The sequence below is a fragment of the Hyperolius riggenbachi genome, chromosome 10 (assembly GCF_040937935.1).
Source record: "Hyperolius riggenbachi isolate aHypRig1 chromosome 10, aHypRig1.pri, whole genome shotgun sequence".
In the NCBI taxonomy this organism is placed as follows: Eukaryota; Metazoa; Chordata; class Amphibia; order Anura; family Hyperoliidae; genus Hyperolius; species Hyperolius riggenbachi.
Window position 1 is genome coordinate 46192287 of NC_090655.1, and position 15366 is coordinate 46207652.

Genomic DNA, 15366 nt, shown 5'->3' on the forward strand with positions numbered 1-15366 from the left:
AGGTAGTCCCTGGTTAACAAATGAGATAGGGACTTTTAGGTCCATTTTTATCCTTTCTCCGTTCTCTTTTGTCCCCCTCTGTCTCACCTCAGTTTGTGCCTCTTGTGTCCCTCTGTGTGACCTCAGGTTCCTGTCTCATCTCTTTTCTCCCTGTGCCTCTTTTGTCCGCCTCTGTTCCCCCTGTGCATCTTTTATCCCCCTGTGTTACCTCTTGACCCCTTCTGTCTCCGCTCATCCCCCTGCCCTAGCCAGGTATAGGTGCCCTCCAGTATAGGTATCCAGGCATAAGTGCCACCAGTTTCCGTAGCCAGGTATAGGTTCCCCCAGTATAAGTAGCCAGCTATAGGTAGTGCCCCAGTATAGGTAGCCTGGAGTAGATGCCCCAGTATAGGTAGCCAGTTATAGCTGGTGCCCCAGTATAGGCCAGCAAGATACAGGTGCCCCAGTATAGGCCAGCAAGATACAGGTGCTCCAGTAGAGGTATTCAACTAAAGGTGGTGCCCTGGTATAGGTAGCCTGGTATAGTTGCCCCCAGCATAGGTAGCCAGGTATGGGTGGTGCACCAGTATAGGTTAGCCAGATACAGGTGCCCCCAGTACAGGTAGCAAGCTATAGCCCCCCCTGTATAAGTAGCCAAGTATAGGTGGTGTCCCAGTATAGGTAGCCAGGTACAGGTGGTGCCCTCAGTAAAGGTAGCCAAGTATAGGTGGTGCCCCAGTATAGGTAGCTAGGTATAGGTGGTTCCCGCACCAGTATAGGTAGCCAGGTGTAGGTGATGGTCCAGTATAGGCATCCTGTAGCCAGATATAGGTGGTGCCCCAGTATAGAAAGTCCGCTATAGCTGGCTCACTCATCTGCTCCCCAAGTGCTGGAACGCGGTGTGCTGGTTAGTGAACCACAGGCCCGCAGCCTGCACATGCGGCTTTTCCAATGCTTTGTGGGGAGCCCAGGGCCCCCAGAAGCTCTGGGCCCCTCACTGCAGTGTCAGTGTCCCAGACCGATGGCTGCCCTGCCTATGGCCTTGTGGAAGATACACAAAATGTTCTACTGAACATTGTGCTTCTTGCAATGTCTCTATTTCTCTCTAAGAAATTCTCCGTAAAGAAAGTACTTTAACCACCTTGGCGGTAATGACGAGCCCAGCTCGTCCATTACCACCAGGCTGGATATCTCAGCCCCTGGTGGGTCGTATTTCACAATTTTTTCTTAAAACATGCAGCTAGCACTTTGCTAGCTGCGTGTTTAATTCACTCACCGCCTCTTGCCACCGATCCGCCGCTACGCGCTGCAAAAGAGGGCCCCCCAGACCCTTAGCGCAGTCTGGCCAATCACCACCAGGCTGCACTATGGGGGGGATCGGGACTCCCCCTGACGTCATGACGTTGATGACGCCGATGACATCATTCCGATCGTCGCCATGGCGAAGAGGGAAGCCCTAACAGGAAATCCCGTACAGAGCAGGACTTCCTGTTAGGTATGATCGTCGGCGGCGATCGGAGGGGTGGGAGGGATGCCGCAGGGATGGGGGATTCATGTAGCTAGCGCTAGGCTAGCTACATGATAAAAAAAATGAGGGGAAAAAAACCCACCCGTGGCCAAGCGCCACAAAAAGTCAAAACGCCAGGGTGGTTATTGTAGAACGGGGTTCTATCCTGCAAGAATCTACCCCAGAGATTCTTACAGTGCCTGGTATCAATGTTGTCATTATTTTAAACAAAGTAAACTCAATCACAGATCTACTTCTTCATTTATTTTGGATATCATAACATTTATCCGAAGAAAGATTACCATTACGGAAACCTGGAAACCAATACAAATCGCAAAATCCATTTTTAAAGTAGCATTTTTTAAACGATTTCATGAGCATTTTCTGGTGATTTTGGTAGCGATTTTAAAAAGTGTAAGCTTTTTGCCAACGATTGTGCTAGTGATTTGCGATTAGCAATTTTAATTCTGATGGGTCCATTCAACCTATTATAATTCTTTTACAGTTTGCAGTAATTTAAAATCACACACAAATTGCTATGTGTAGTGATTCATGAGCGATTTGCCAGTGCTTTAATAGTTAACATTGAAGCGCAAACGCTCCCAAAACCCTGCATGTTCTGCGATTGCGATTTTGCATATGATGAAATTTGCTTGCAGGAGCTACAAGATAATTATTTTACAATAATAAGCAGGAGCCTTCACCTTTCAGTATCAGAAATCTCCTTTGTTTCACTATTATACAATAACAACAAATTCTGTGTTTTCTGTTGCTTTTTTTTTTTAAATTATTCAGCATCCTAAGTAAGGCATTTTTATCCCCCAAAACTTTTTTTTAAAATCAATAAAACTACTTTCTGTTCATTTCTACTGAAATGAATAGGAGTTTATGCACATTTTCACAATATGCATTATGCTACATATACACTTGAGATAAAAGTCTTTGGAAAAGGCAAGATCACAGACCAATTTTACCCCCTTCCATGTAGTATGAGAGCCATACTCTGCACAGTCTATTCTATGGAGCTGAACTCCACATCAGATAAAAATCTTTGCAAGATGCTGCACACACAGATGCTGTACACATGCAACAGATCAGTATCTGCAAAAGATCGGTTCCTGCAAAAGATCCGTTCCTGCAAAATGCATTCATAGTCTATGATAGCTGCAGATCCTCATACATACCTTGTTTAACAGACATTCATCTTGTGGTTAAAGAAAAAAAAATATTTATTTTAAATGCTTCAAAAATTAAGTTTTTTTTAATGGTTGTGTGTTGCTGTTCAAAAAATTGCTTTTAAGGACAGAACATACTTTGAGGGCTTCACGACAGTCTAATAACAGCCTAAAAATCTTATCATTTAATTATTCAAATGAGCTGCAGAACTCTTGAAACAAAGATTAAAATACATTAAGATACAGATAAAAAAAGCCTCAACACCTGCTATCTGCTATTTGACTACTGGGGTCATTTCACGCCATAGAGATGGCTGGCAGATGCATAGAATATAAACCTTTTTTTTCCATAAATATGGGAAACAGGATTTTCCTGCATTTTTATGTATTGTTTGGGATTATAACAGGTCCCCTAATTAGAAATAATATTTTGTGAATGACAATAGTTTTATACTAAGAAGCTATCTTTGTGTACAATTGACCCTTTCAGGATGGCACATCTTAAGTCTTGAAGATTGGTTCTTTATTATATATATACACACACACATTTACTCTCACTGCTGTACTATAAATCTTCTAGGATTTATGTGTGTGGTGTTTGTGTGTGCGTGTGTGTGTGCATCCATATGTGCATGTGTGTGCATCCATGTGTGTGTGTTTGTGCGTGTGTGTGCATCCATGTGTGTGTATGTGTGTGCATCCATGTGTGTGTGTTTGTGCGTGTGTGTGCATCCATGTGTGTGTATGTGTGTGCATCCATATGTGTGTGTGGGTGTGTTTTTGTGTGCGTGTGTGTGTGTGTGTGCATCCATATGTGTGTGTGTGTTTGTGGTGTTTGTGTGTGTGTGCGTGTGTGTATGCATCCATGTATGTGTGTGTGTGTGTGTGTGTGTGTGTGTGCATCCATGTGTGTGTGTGTGTGTGTGTGTTTGTGAGTGTGTGTGTATGCATCCATGTATGTGTGTGTGTGTGTGTGTGTGTGTGTGTGTATGCATCCATGTATGTGTGTTTGTGTGTGTGTGTGTATCCATATGTGTGTGTGGGTGTGTTTGTGTGTGCGTGTGTATGCATCCATGTATGTGTGTGTGTGTGTGTGCATCCATATGTGTGTGTGGGTGTGTTTGTGTGTGCGTGTGTGTGTGTTTGTGTGTGTGTGTGTGTGTGCATCCATATGTGTGTGTGTGTGTGTGTGTGTGTGTGTGTCCGTGTGTGTGTGTGTGTGTGTGTGTTTGTGAGTGTGTGTGTGCATCCATATGTGTGTGTGTGTCCCCGCGCGTGTGTGTGTGTGCATCCATATGTGTGCGTGGGTGTGTTTGTGTGTGCGTGTGTTTGTGTGCATCCATATATGTGTGTGTGTGTGTGTCCGTGTGTGTGTGTTTGTGAGTGTGTGTGTGCATCCATATGTGTGTGTGTGTCCGTGTGTGTGTGTGTGTGTGTGTGTGTGTGTGTGTGTCTATGTATACAGTATTTCCTCTCCCTGCTGTACTATAAATATTCTATGAATTCACTAAACCTTCAAGCTTGAACAGGTTTCACCTTCATCATGTACGAGTTCCTTGTTTTTTTTTATTTGTAACTTCCACCTCTTTACTGTTCAGTGCTGTGCACTAATTTATAAACAATGGGTAATGATATTAGTTTATATATAGTTCTTGTGACTGGATTTAAAAAAAATGCAAATTGCAACAGCCAACGCCAATAGGGGAGATGCTGAGAAAATAATGTATTGCTTTTTCTTGGAATTAACGTATGTAATAATAAGCAGGTACTTACAGTTTCTGTGAAATGCTTTTATTTTTGCCTTATTTTGCTGGATTGTTTCCATAGCCCAACCCCCATCTCCCCTGCAACCAAACACAGCACTCCTAGATCCCTATTTGATATTCAGGGCAGTGTTTACAGATAAACAGAGAGCAAGTATCTCTTTAATTGTGAGAAGGAGGTGTGTGCTGAATGCATACACAGGTACACGAGACTGTCAGAGCCCAGCCTACTTTTAATTACAGCATGGGACAAGACTTTTTAATGTGTATGTCCAATTCATCTTGTGTCACTCTTGCCTCCAAGAGAAGACAGAGTAGGCACTTGCTGGTGCTGGTGATTCTGAAGGGTGCACCATACCAAGTTCACTTCAAAACATTTTTTATTTTGTCTGAAGTTTGACTTCTAAGTTTTTTACATTGTCTTCTCAACTTTTTTTTTATTCTTTTTTTTTTATTTATTTTTTTTAAGGAACTTTTTAGCAGCAGCCAGTGAGATTTTTGTTTTATATCTTTGTTTTCAGCCAGTTAATCTGCTGTGTGTGTGGTTACAGCATTTTAACTGCCTACTGAACTAGAACAATCCAGAAAAAGATTGGTCGTTATTTTGGTAACATTAGCCACTTCCAGTCTAAGATGGTTTGAGACAAACTGAGATTGTTCAGTAAAAAGGTGTAAAAGTTAGAAGGTCATTGCTGCGTTTTAGAGATTTTAGTTATGGGAATTTTTCACTGCAATAAGACTGCGGGGGTCACCAGCAATGTCTGGAATGGGATTAAAAGCCAAATTCAAAGTCATGCACCTGAAGGACTGGAGTTGGACGAGGTCCACATGCTGCAGCAGAAGCGGTGAGTAGCAAACGTTAATTACATATAAAAAATCAATATTGTATTACTGTTTATGTTTCAGCTTTAAAATTACATTACACAATATTTACAATTTTTATGTAATTGTAGAAAAACGTGTGCAAGCTTTTTGCTCATGCCCAATGGAGTTTGGAGAGATCTAGGGTACATTTAGGCTGCTTTCACAGTGGGATGTTAAAGTCCCACGTTACAGCAGCCTGTAATGCAGCCCAACTCACAGCAATAATAAATCAATGAGCTGTTCACAGTGCCCACGTTGCGTTGGAGTATAACGCAGCACAGTAAATGAAAGTGCAGCATGCTCTGCGATATACTCGTATGTAGCTGCGTTCGGATATTTGCACATGCTCAGTAATGTTTGTTTGTTTTCCTTGTTTTTTTTAAATGTGCCGCATGCGCCGTTTTCATTCGATCCGCATGCATCAAAAAGTACGCATCAAGAGACACATAACGCAGATCAATGTAACGTCCAACTTCAAAGCTAACATGCATTGTGTTAGGGGCACGTTATGCGACCTTAACGTCGCATCTAATGCAACGTCTCGGTGTGAAAGAGTTCTTAAACTATGTACATTGCATAATCGTTGGCATAACGCAACGCACACTCTGCAAGTAAAAATGCACCTCATTTTGTAGTATGGTGAATTGCTAACGCCTGGTACACCCCTTCAATTATGATTGGACACTTTTACCACTTCCATGTTATTTGAGGGTTAATAGACGTTGAATTCTCTGAACAGATTGTGCGGGAAAACGCTCATACTACATGGAGTCAGTGATTAGCCAACTCAAATTGAATAAAATTTTCAGTGGCCAATCACTGACCAATTTTACCACCTCCATGTAGTATGAGGATTTATCTACAGAATATGTTCATTATATTCAATATCATGGAGGTGGTAAAATTGGTCAGTCATTGGCCAATCAAAGTTGGTTGTGTATGTCATGCTTTCAGAATGTGTTCATTTTCCTAAACCCTATTGGGATAACAGGATGGGTAACAACAGAGAGGTGTGAATATGCCCATACAATTGTATGTGCAGTGGGTTTACATGTAGCAATGTGCATAGTTTAAAAGCCCCCTTAGGGCATGTTCACACTGCAGCACTTGCACTGTGTTTTTAAAATCGCCTTCATGAAAATAGAAAAAAACACATCGCACCAGTATCTTCACGATTTTCATGATTTCTCCAAAGACCTTGCAATTAAAAAAAACGCATGTGACTTTAAAATTGCAGCAGTGTGTACAGGTCCTAACACGCAATGCTACGAACATGCCCATAACGCAATACAAACGTTTCATCGCCGGGTAAATTTCTATGGAACGGGTGTATTTTTGTGCATGGTTTCCAGAGATGGACCGTAGATGCATATTGCGACATTGTGATCCGTTATGCCATACAGATGTGAACATGTCCATGCAATCTTATGGGCAATGCACTCACATGTGGCAACGCTCTGTGTTATTGCGCAACAGAGTGCACATAGTGTGAATCTACCCTCAAACTTATGAAAATTGCCGCGAAAGTCCGCGATCGTGCGAATCCCGGCACTTTGCGCGCGCAAAAGTCCGTGAATGGCACTTCACGTGCTTACTGTTTAGCACACCCGTGCTAAACAGTTAGCACTGCTTTGTGAATCAAGCCCAAGGTGTGTATGAGGATCTGCAGATATCATAGACTATGAATGCATTTTGCAGGAACAGATCTTTTGCAGATACTGATCTTTTGAATATCTACAGCATCTAAAGCTGAGTACACACGTACGATAACGATCGTTCAAAAACGAACGATAACGACAATCGGAACGATAATCGTGCGTTCAAAAAGTGTGAACGATCGTTTTTGTGAACGATAACGATCGTTATCGTTCAATCGGACCGATCCAACCCGGCGGATTTTTTCGAAAGATAATCGTTCAATCGTTGCAGTGTGTACAAAGATCGTCCGATAACGCATGTTCTTATTGCCTGTCATAACGTCACTTCCGTTTGCGCACGCATTTTTTTATCGTTCGTCGTTCAGTACTTTATACTTATATCGTTCACGTGTGTACACAATCGTTCATTACGAACGATCTTTTCAGTCTAATTTGAATATCGTGTAAACGTCACGAATCGTTCGTAACGAACGATCTTTATCGGACGTGTATACGAACCTTTAGTGTGCAGCATATTGCAAAGATTTCTGTCTGATGGGGAGTTCAGCTCCATAGAAAAGACTGTGTAGAGTATGGCACTCATACTACACGGAAGGGGGTAAAATTTGGTCTGTGATCTTTCATTTTCTAAAAACTTTTATCTCAAGTGTGTATGTAGCATTAGCGTTGCTTTCAGATCTGGGTTCTGCAGAAATGGAAACAAAAATCCACTTTTTTCTTTTGGCAGTGGAAAAAAAAAAACAATTTAAGAATGCCTGTATGCTCATCAGCATTGATGAGGAAAGCTTACCTAATAATCTGTTCATAGTATTTAAAATTTGCTGGCCCTCCTCCTGCATGGTAAAATTGGCCAATCAAAATTGTAGATGTGTATCAGGCTTTAATGTCAGGTATAACAATGTTCTGGAATAGTGGTCTTCACAATGCCAAAACATGTGAACTCCGGCTTCCAATACGGCCAAAGGAAATTAGTCACACTACTTAAGGGACAACTGAAGTGAGTGGGGTATGGAGGATGCCATATATTTAAAAATGTTTAAACAATACTAGTTGCCTGGCCATCCTACTGGTCTCTCTGGCTGCAGTAGTGTCTGCGTCACATACCTGTAACAAGCATGCAGCAAATCTTGTCACATCGTTGTCAGAAATACCTGATCTGCATGCTAGTTCAGGGTCCATTGGTAAAGTTAGCCACTAAGGCCACATACACACATCAGACCATAGTCTTTGGAAAATGAAAGATCACAGACCAATCTTACCACCCTTCCTGTAGTATAAGAGCCATACTCTACACAGTCTTTTCAATGGAGCTGAACTCCACATCAGGAAAAAATCTTTGCAAGATGCTGCACACACAGATGCTGTACAGACACAAAAGATCAGTATCTGCAAAAGATCTGTTCCTGCCAAAAATCCATTCCTGCAAATTGCAATGATAGTCTATGAGATCTGCAGATAATCATACACACATGATTTAACTGACATTCATCTGCAGATCTGCAGATCTGAAAATCCATCCTGGTGGATCTGATCTGCAGATGAATGTCAGTTAAATCATGTGTGTATGCTGATCTGCAGATCTCATAGACTATCATTGCAATTTGCAGGAATGGATTTTTGGCAGGAACAGATCTTTTGCAGACACTGATCTGTGTGTGCAGCATATTGCAAAGATTTTTTCTGATGGGGAGTTCAGCTCCATAGAATAGACTGTGTAGGTGTGGCTCTCATACTACATGAAGGGTGGTAAGATTGGTCTGTGATCTTTCATTTTCCAAAGACTATGGTCTGATGTGTGTATGAGCCTTAATGGTACAGTTTGCAAAACAATTGTTTTATGAATGATTATTCGTAGCCTGAACGATTGGAAATGACAGTTTGGGACCACTAATAGACAAAAATCTCCTAACCAATCCAATCAGATTCATGCAAAGAATTATTCATAAACAATTGTTTGGCAAATTGTATTGTTAGTGGCCACCTTAAAAGTGTTAGAGTGATCAGCAGGGCAGCCAGGCAATGTGCATTGTTTAAAAGTAAATAAATATAGCAGCCACTATATCCCTCTCACTTCAGTTATCCTTTAAAGGATACCCGAGGTGACATGTGACATGATGAGATAGACATGTGTATGTTCAGTGCCTAGCACACTAATAACTAGGCTGTGTTCCTTTTTTTTTCTTTCTTAGCCTGAAAGAGTTAAATATCAGGTATGTAAGTGACCGTTTCTGTCCAGGTCGGGACGAGGTCAGACTAGGTCAGACTTTGGCATAAAGGCCCATACACACGTCGGATTTCCGCGAACGATGGGTCGTTTGAACGTCCCGTCGTTCCGTCGTTCGCCCGCTAAATCGGACATTTACGGACAGGAAAGTGTTTTATGGCTGTCATTACTTATCAATGAGTGTAAAGGCCCATACACACGTCGGATTTCCGCGAACGACGGGTCGTTTGAACGTCCCGCCGTTCGCCCGATAAATCGGGCGTGCGTACAGACTGTCGTTCGCTTGATAAGAGTGAGTTTGAGCGATCCGCTGGGCGGATCGCTCAAACTCACTCTTATCAAGCGAACGACAGTCTGTACACACGCCCAATTTATCGGGCGAACGGCGGGACGTTCAAACGACCCGTCCGCGGAAATCCGACGTGTGTATGGGCCTTTACACTCACTGATAAGTAATGACAGCCATAAAACACTTTCCTGTCCGTAAATGACTAAGCAGTAAAGATAAATGGGAACAGTAAAGAGATAAAAAAAAAAGAAAAAGGTTCAATAATTCATAGATTTGAGCCCTAGCATAATTCAAATGAAGGTGCCATTGTGCAGAGACAATAAAACAATAAAAACATAAACTAGATTTAAATATACAATAAAACTGTGGGATAGCTAAAAAAAAAATCATTTTTAGGTGAAGGAGGACAGGTACATTTGTTTTTCTCATCATTTGATTTTCACCTCGGATGTCCTTTTTAAACTATGTACATATATTTTACCTTTATTGTATAGCCAGAGTAATTGGATCTCACGTGCAATAGCTGAAAAGAATCAGATCTTATGGTCTTGTTTCTCTCGAGATAAGAATAAACGGTGTCAATTGCAACAGCCAATCAGTTTCCTAGCTGATCTGCACTGCACAATGACAGCTCTGACAGTGCCAAATGATCGAAGGACACACTCAAGTCTCTTTATCACAGAGGCTCAACATCTTCTACTTCCGTCTCCTGCTCTAAAAAAAAAAATACCGTAGTAGTAATAATAATAATAATAATAGTACAGTGACTAAAACCCCCATTATCCAGCACCAATGGTGATCGCCTGATACCGGATAAGTGTAGTTTCTGGTTGCTTGCCAGTCAATGCTAAAACCATTACTTTACCCCACACTGTATACCATAGCTCCCAACTGTCCCTCTTTGAGAGCCCTGTCCCCCTGTTTCTCCTCATTTGTCCCTCTTTCAGGACTTTGTCCCTCTTTCTATGTAAATGTATGTATTTCTCTACTGAAAATGTGTTTAAATGCCTCTAAACTTTATTCCCATCTTTTAAATTGTTAAATTGACATATCTCTTATTTTCAAATGTTAATATGAATGAAAATGAACCAAGATAGAAAGGACCAGTGTGGTTTGAATTATAAAACATATTTTTCTTATGAAATCTTTATGGTATGCGTGACTAGGGGTGTGCTAGGGACGTGATGAGGGGTGTGGCAGGGGTGGGGCTTAAGTGCCCCTCTTTCTCATCTCAAAAAGTTGGGAGGTATGGTATACTTACCATAAACTGTATTAATGTTGAAATACAATAATTAAAAAAATTAGGACAAAGGACAGACTTAATGTAACAGAGGTTTATTACTGTATAAAGAAGTGTAAAAGTAGATTCCTGCATTCTGCAAGGCCAGGATATTTTTTCTGGTTGCTTGAGAAACTTCTGGTTAACTGAGTTCTGGAGAACGGGGTTTTACTGTAATAGTAATCAATAAGTGCTGAGAGGGGAATTAGTGTATGCAAATCTGTTTACATACATGGGAAGGGAATCTGCAGTAGGCTAATGATCAGTTATTTGGCAAGTGCAGCAAGTGAAGTGTGGTCGGGTGGTATTCGAGGAGCAGACATGCGGGCATCAAACCAAAAAGTGTTGATTCCAGTAATATCTTTCATGACTTTACTGTACCTGGTTTACTGTAAGCTTTATAAACTTTAAGTTTCTTCTTCAGGCATTATGCAGAACTGGGTCAGAAATTATGATACAGTTCTGAAAATGCCTGAAGAAGAAATTTAAAGTCTTAAAAGCTTACAATAAACCAGGTACAGTGAGTCATTTAAGTTATTACTGGAATCAGTGCTTGTTGGCAAGTATTTTAATCAGTGATAATCATACTATTTCAAGGAAGGGATTGGCATCGAGATTGAGAATAGTGTATACAGTCCCCAGTATCCGGCACCGGTGGGGATCGCCTGATGCCGGGTACCTGTGCTTGCCGGCGATGTGTAGCTGCCTTCCTGTACTTCCCTGTGGGCTCCGAGGGGCTTTCCAGCTTCCCCAGAAGCCGGGGTGTCAGCTGACCCGCATCAGTTCATGTGACATGCCGGCTCCCGCACACAGATGCTGACAGCCACTAGGAGCCCGCAAGAAGGTACAGGGAGACTACCAAACATCACTGGAGGCTTGGTAAGTATTTTAAAGCCTGCCAGCACCCTCAAAAAGCCCCACAAATAAGTCCCTGCTATCCCTTAGGCATGCCGGTTAGTTGAGACCTCCGGTTGCCTGGATTCTGGATAACGGGGACTTTGCTGTAATTTGTTTGCATTGGCGGTGGATCCGGCAGCAGAGTGATGGTTGGAGCGGAACGCTATGAAACCAAACCTAGACGTGTCCAGTGTTTGTACTCCCAGTGGAAATCTTATTGAGATTACAGTTTTGGATACAAGACCATGTCTGATTATATGTATTTATTTTGAGTTACCTGCAACCACGTCCCCCCTTCATCTGAGTCTCCCATGTCCCGGGTCTTCTTCACTCATTACCATATGACCCCATCTTCTACAATAGCTGTTAAAACCTCCAACAATAGTTTTCAAATATGTCTCTCTAAAACTGTCCGTTTCAGTAAATGATAACTCCTTGCTTAGTAATTATAGGGTGCATACACACATCCAATTTTGATTGGCTGATGATTGGCCATTTTTACCACCTCCATATAGCATGAGGGCAAACATGTTGTAAATTCTATGATCAGATTGTGTAGGTAAGCTGCCATAATGCATGGACGTGGCAAACGTTGCCAATCATTGGATTATCAAAATTGTGTGTGTGTGTGTGTGTGTGTGTGCGCGCGTGAGCACCCATAACAGAGATAACTAAGATATTTCCAAATATCACTGTCAGAATCTCAATATCTTTACTATCATGCACTGCTGACTCTCTTCCGTGTTTAAAGAGAATCTGTGCTCAAAAAAATTCTTACAATAAAAAGCATACCATTCTCTTCATTATGTTCTCCTGGGCCCCTCTGTGCTGTTTCTGCCACTCCCTGCTGCAATCCTGGCTTGTAATTACCAGTTTTAGGCCAGTACAAACAGCTTACTGTGTGACTCATGCAGAGTTTGGAGGGGGTGTGTAAAGCTTCTGCCAATGACAAGCAGTGCTGCACATTCCACACATTCCAGCCTCAGCCCGACAGAGCCGACAGAGGAAAGAAGATAAGATTTATTACAGAGACACTGCTACTAGAAAATGCTGCAGTAAGACAGACCACATTAGAACAGGCATAGGAACTTTTAGGATAGAAGAAATAAGGCTCAACATTTTGTTACTCTTTAAAGTGAGCCCAAGGTGAAAATAAACTGATGAGATAAATGATTATACTGTATTTATCCTCCTCCTCCAAAAAATGACTTTTTTTTTTATAATTAGATATTTACAAAGGAGGTTGAATGTTTGACTGTCTCTAATCAGTGGCAGCCTATTCAGTGTCACAGAGTTAGAAAAGGTCAATAGTTTGCGTATTTTACCTCTCCCTGCCCTCAGAAGTTGTATTCTGCCAGGAAAACGTTTATGGCTGTAATTTGCTTATTAGTGATGCTTACAATATTTCCCATCGAGGTACCGACAAGACAGAAGCTGTCACTTCCGTGCCTAGAAATTAACTTTTTCAGGCAGCAAAATGAATCAAGTTAAACAGCCTAGTTAGTAAGGTTTTGTACTGTACATACACATGTTCATCTCATCATGTCACATGTCGCCTTTGGTACACTTGAATCTCCACAGTATAGAAATACTGTATGCTCCATTCTTGATGTGCAGACTACCTTTCTAATATGTGTTTTAGCATGCATCCCCCACCCCTACTTCACCACCATATACTATGTACAGCTATCTACCCCCCCCCCCTTTCACCACCACTACCTCATATATGTACCCCCTCATTACTCCCCATCTTCTCCATATAATAAGTGCAGTTGCTCATATACCTTGTGAAAGCCAAATCCATCCTTTTTAACAGGTTTGCATAGAAGTGTAGTTGATCAGATATCTATACAGGCTGTTGTGTTAGGATCCTCTGAGGTCACACAGACGATAACCGTTATAATGGTGCCTACTAAAAAAAAATGCCCCATTCACGTCAATGCAAATCTTTTTTCTATAGGTGCATCAAGTGCATAAAAGGTCCGCCACATAGATATAAAACTGTATAATTGTAAAAGGGCGCTGCGTGAATATAAAACCATAGTATTGCTTGTTATCGTTAACTTTTTATCATTTCCATACCAACTTTATTCATTAAAATAATGCAATATTTAACATATAATCATTACTAAAACTGTATGTATAATTCTTTATAAAAATGTTCCCTATGCTTTGTCAGAAATAAATGTACATTTGAATGTTTTGCACCAGAATGAGCAGCTTCCGCGATTCTCACATATGTTACAAATTGTAATTTCTCAACAAACTTACTTAAACATATAAAGTATATGAGAAAAATTTTACTTTTATGTTTTGACTCCTCAGTTTTAATTTTTATTGATTCTATGTTAAAGAAAACCATAAACCATCCTATACTTATTTATATTACACAAACAACATGTAGGATCAAGGTTAGATGCCCTCCAGAAGGAGTTAAGGTTAGGCACCACCAGGGGGGATCTTAGGGTTAGGCACCACCAGGGGGGATCTTAGGGTTAGGCACTTCCAGGGGGGGATCTTAGGGTTAGGCACTTCCAGGGGGGGGGGATCTTAGGGTTAGGCACTTCCAGGGGGGGATCTTAGGGTTAGGCACCACCAGGGGGGGATCTTAGGGTTAGGCACCACCAGGGGGGGATCTTAGGGTTAGGCACCACCAGGGGGGATCTTAGGGTTAGGCACCACCAGGGGGGATCTTAGGGTTAGGCACCACCAGGGGGGATCTTAGGGTTAGGCACCACCAGGGGGGATCTTAGGGTTAGGCACCACCAGGGGGGATCTTAGGGTTAGGCACCACCAGGGGGGATCTTAGGGTTAGGCACCACCAGGGGGGATCTTAGGGTTAGGCACCACCAGGGGGGATCTTAGGGTTAGGCACCACCAGGGGGGATCTTAGGGTTAAGCACCACCAGGGGGGATCTTAGGGTTAGGCACCACCAGGGGGGATCTTAGGGTTAGGCACCACCAGGGGGGATCTTAGGGTTAGGCACCACCAAGTGGGTCTTTGGGTTAGGCACCACCGGGAGGGTCTTAGGGTTAGGCACTTCCAGGGGAGGGTTCTGTGTGAGAGTGGGGAGAGGTTAGGTTATAATAAAATATCTTTAAGTAATAAATCTATTTTACTATATGAATGAAGTAATACAATATCAGTAAAATAAACGATATTGTATAACTTTTACTGTTGCTCATTTTAATAATTATAAAAATAGAGATTACAGTGGAGAATAGTAGATTATCAGCATTATGAAATATATTTGATGGCCTATCCTGGTGCCCATTTTAATAAACGATAGCTTTAATATCATTGACATCTGGAGCCCTTTTTAACCAGAGCCCTTATTACATGCACACCGCCCAGCTGTGTAATACTAATTATCAAGCTGCTGGTTTACTAGATGAACTTCCAATGCTCTGAGTTTCTAAACTTCTTAACCTCTGCCCTATCATTAGAGCTCATTAGCATTTAGAATAATTTCTCATCACTTATTTGGCAGTGTAAAATCGGGTTGGCCATTCACAGGCTGCTTAAAATTCGCATCAAGCTTTAATGTTGCTGTATGAGGCTGCTCTTCCTGCTCCCTCATGCCTCCCTACACACTCCTCTCTGCTGCCCTATCTGTATGACAGCTGTACTCTTGCGTCTGTAGTCAGGTCTAATCATTGCTCTCTGCATATCACATCCTATTACTGAGCTATCCAGAAGGCCAATACAGGCAGCACAGACCAGAGATCAC

At 41.8% G+C, this 15366-nt stretch overlaps 1 protein-coding gene across 1 annotated transcript in view; it reads left to right on the plus strand.

Annotated features, from left to right (window-relative positions):
* Nucleotides 1–5138: 5138 nt before the first annotated feature.
* The window catches only part of LOC137536365 (transient receptor potential cation channel subfamily V member 5-like), a 69644-nt gene continuing 59416 nt past the window's right edge, over nt 5139–15366 (plus strand). Inside the window, exon 1 of the mRNA XM_068258548.1 lies at nt 5139–5269. Coding sequence (XP_068114649.1) covers nt 5139–5269 — 131 coding nt within the window. The remainder of the gene's footprint in view (nt 5270–15366) is intronic.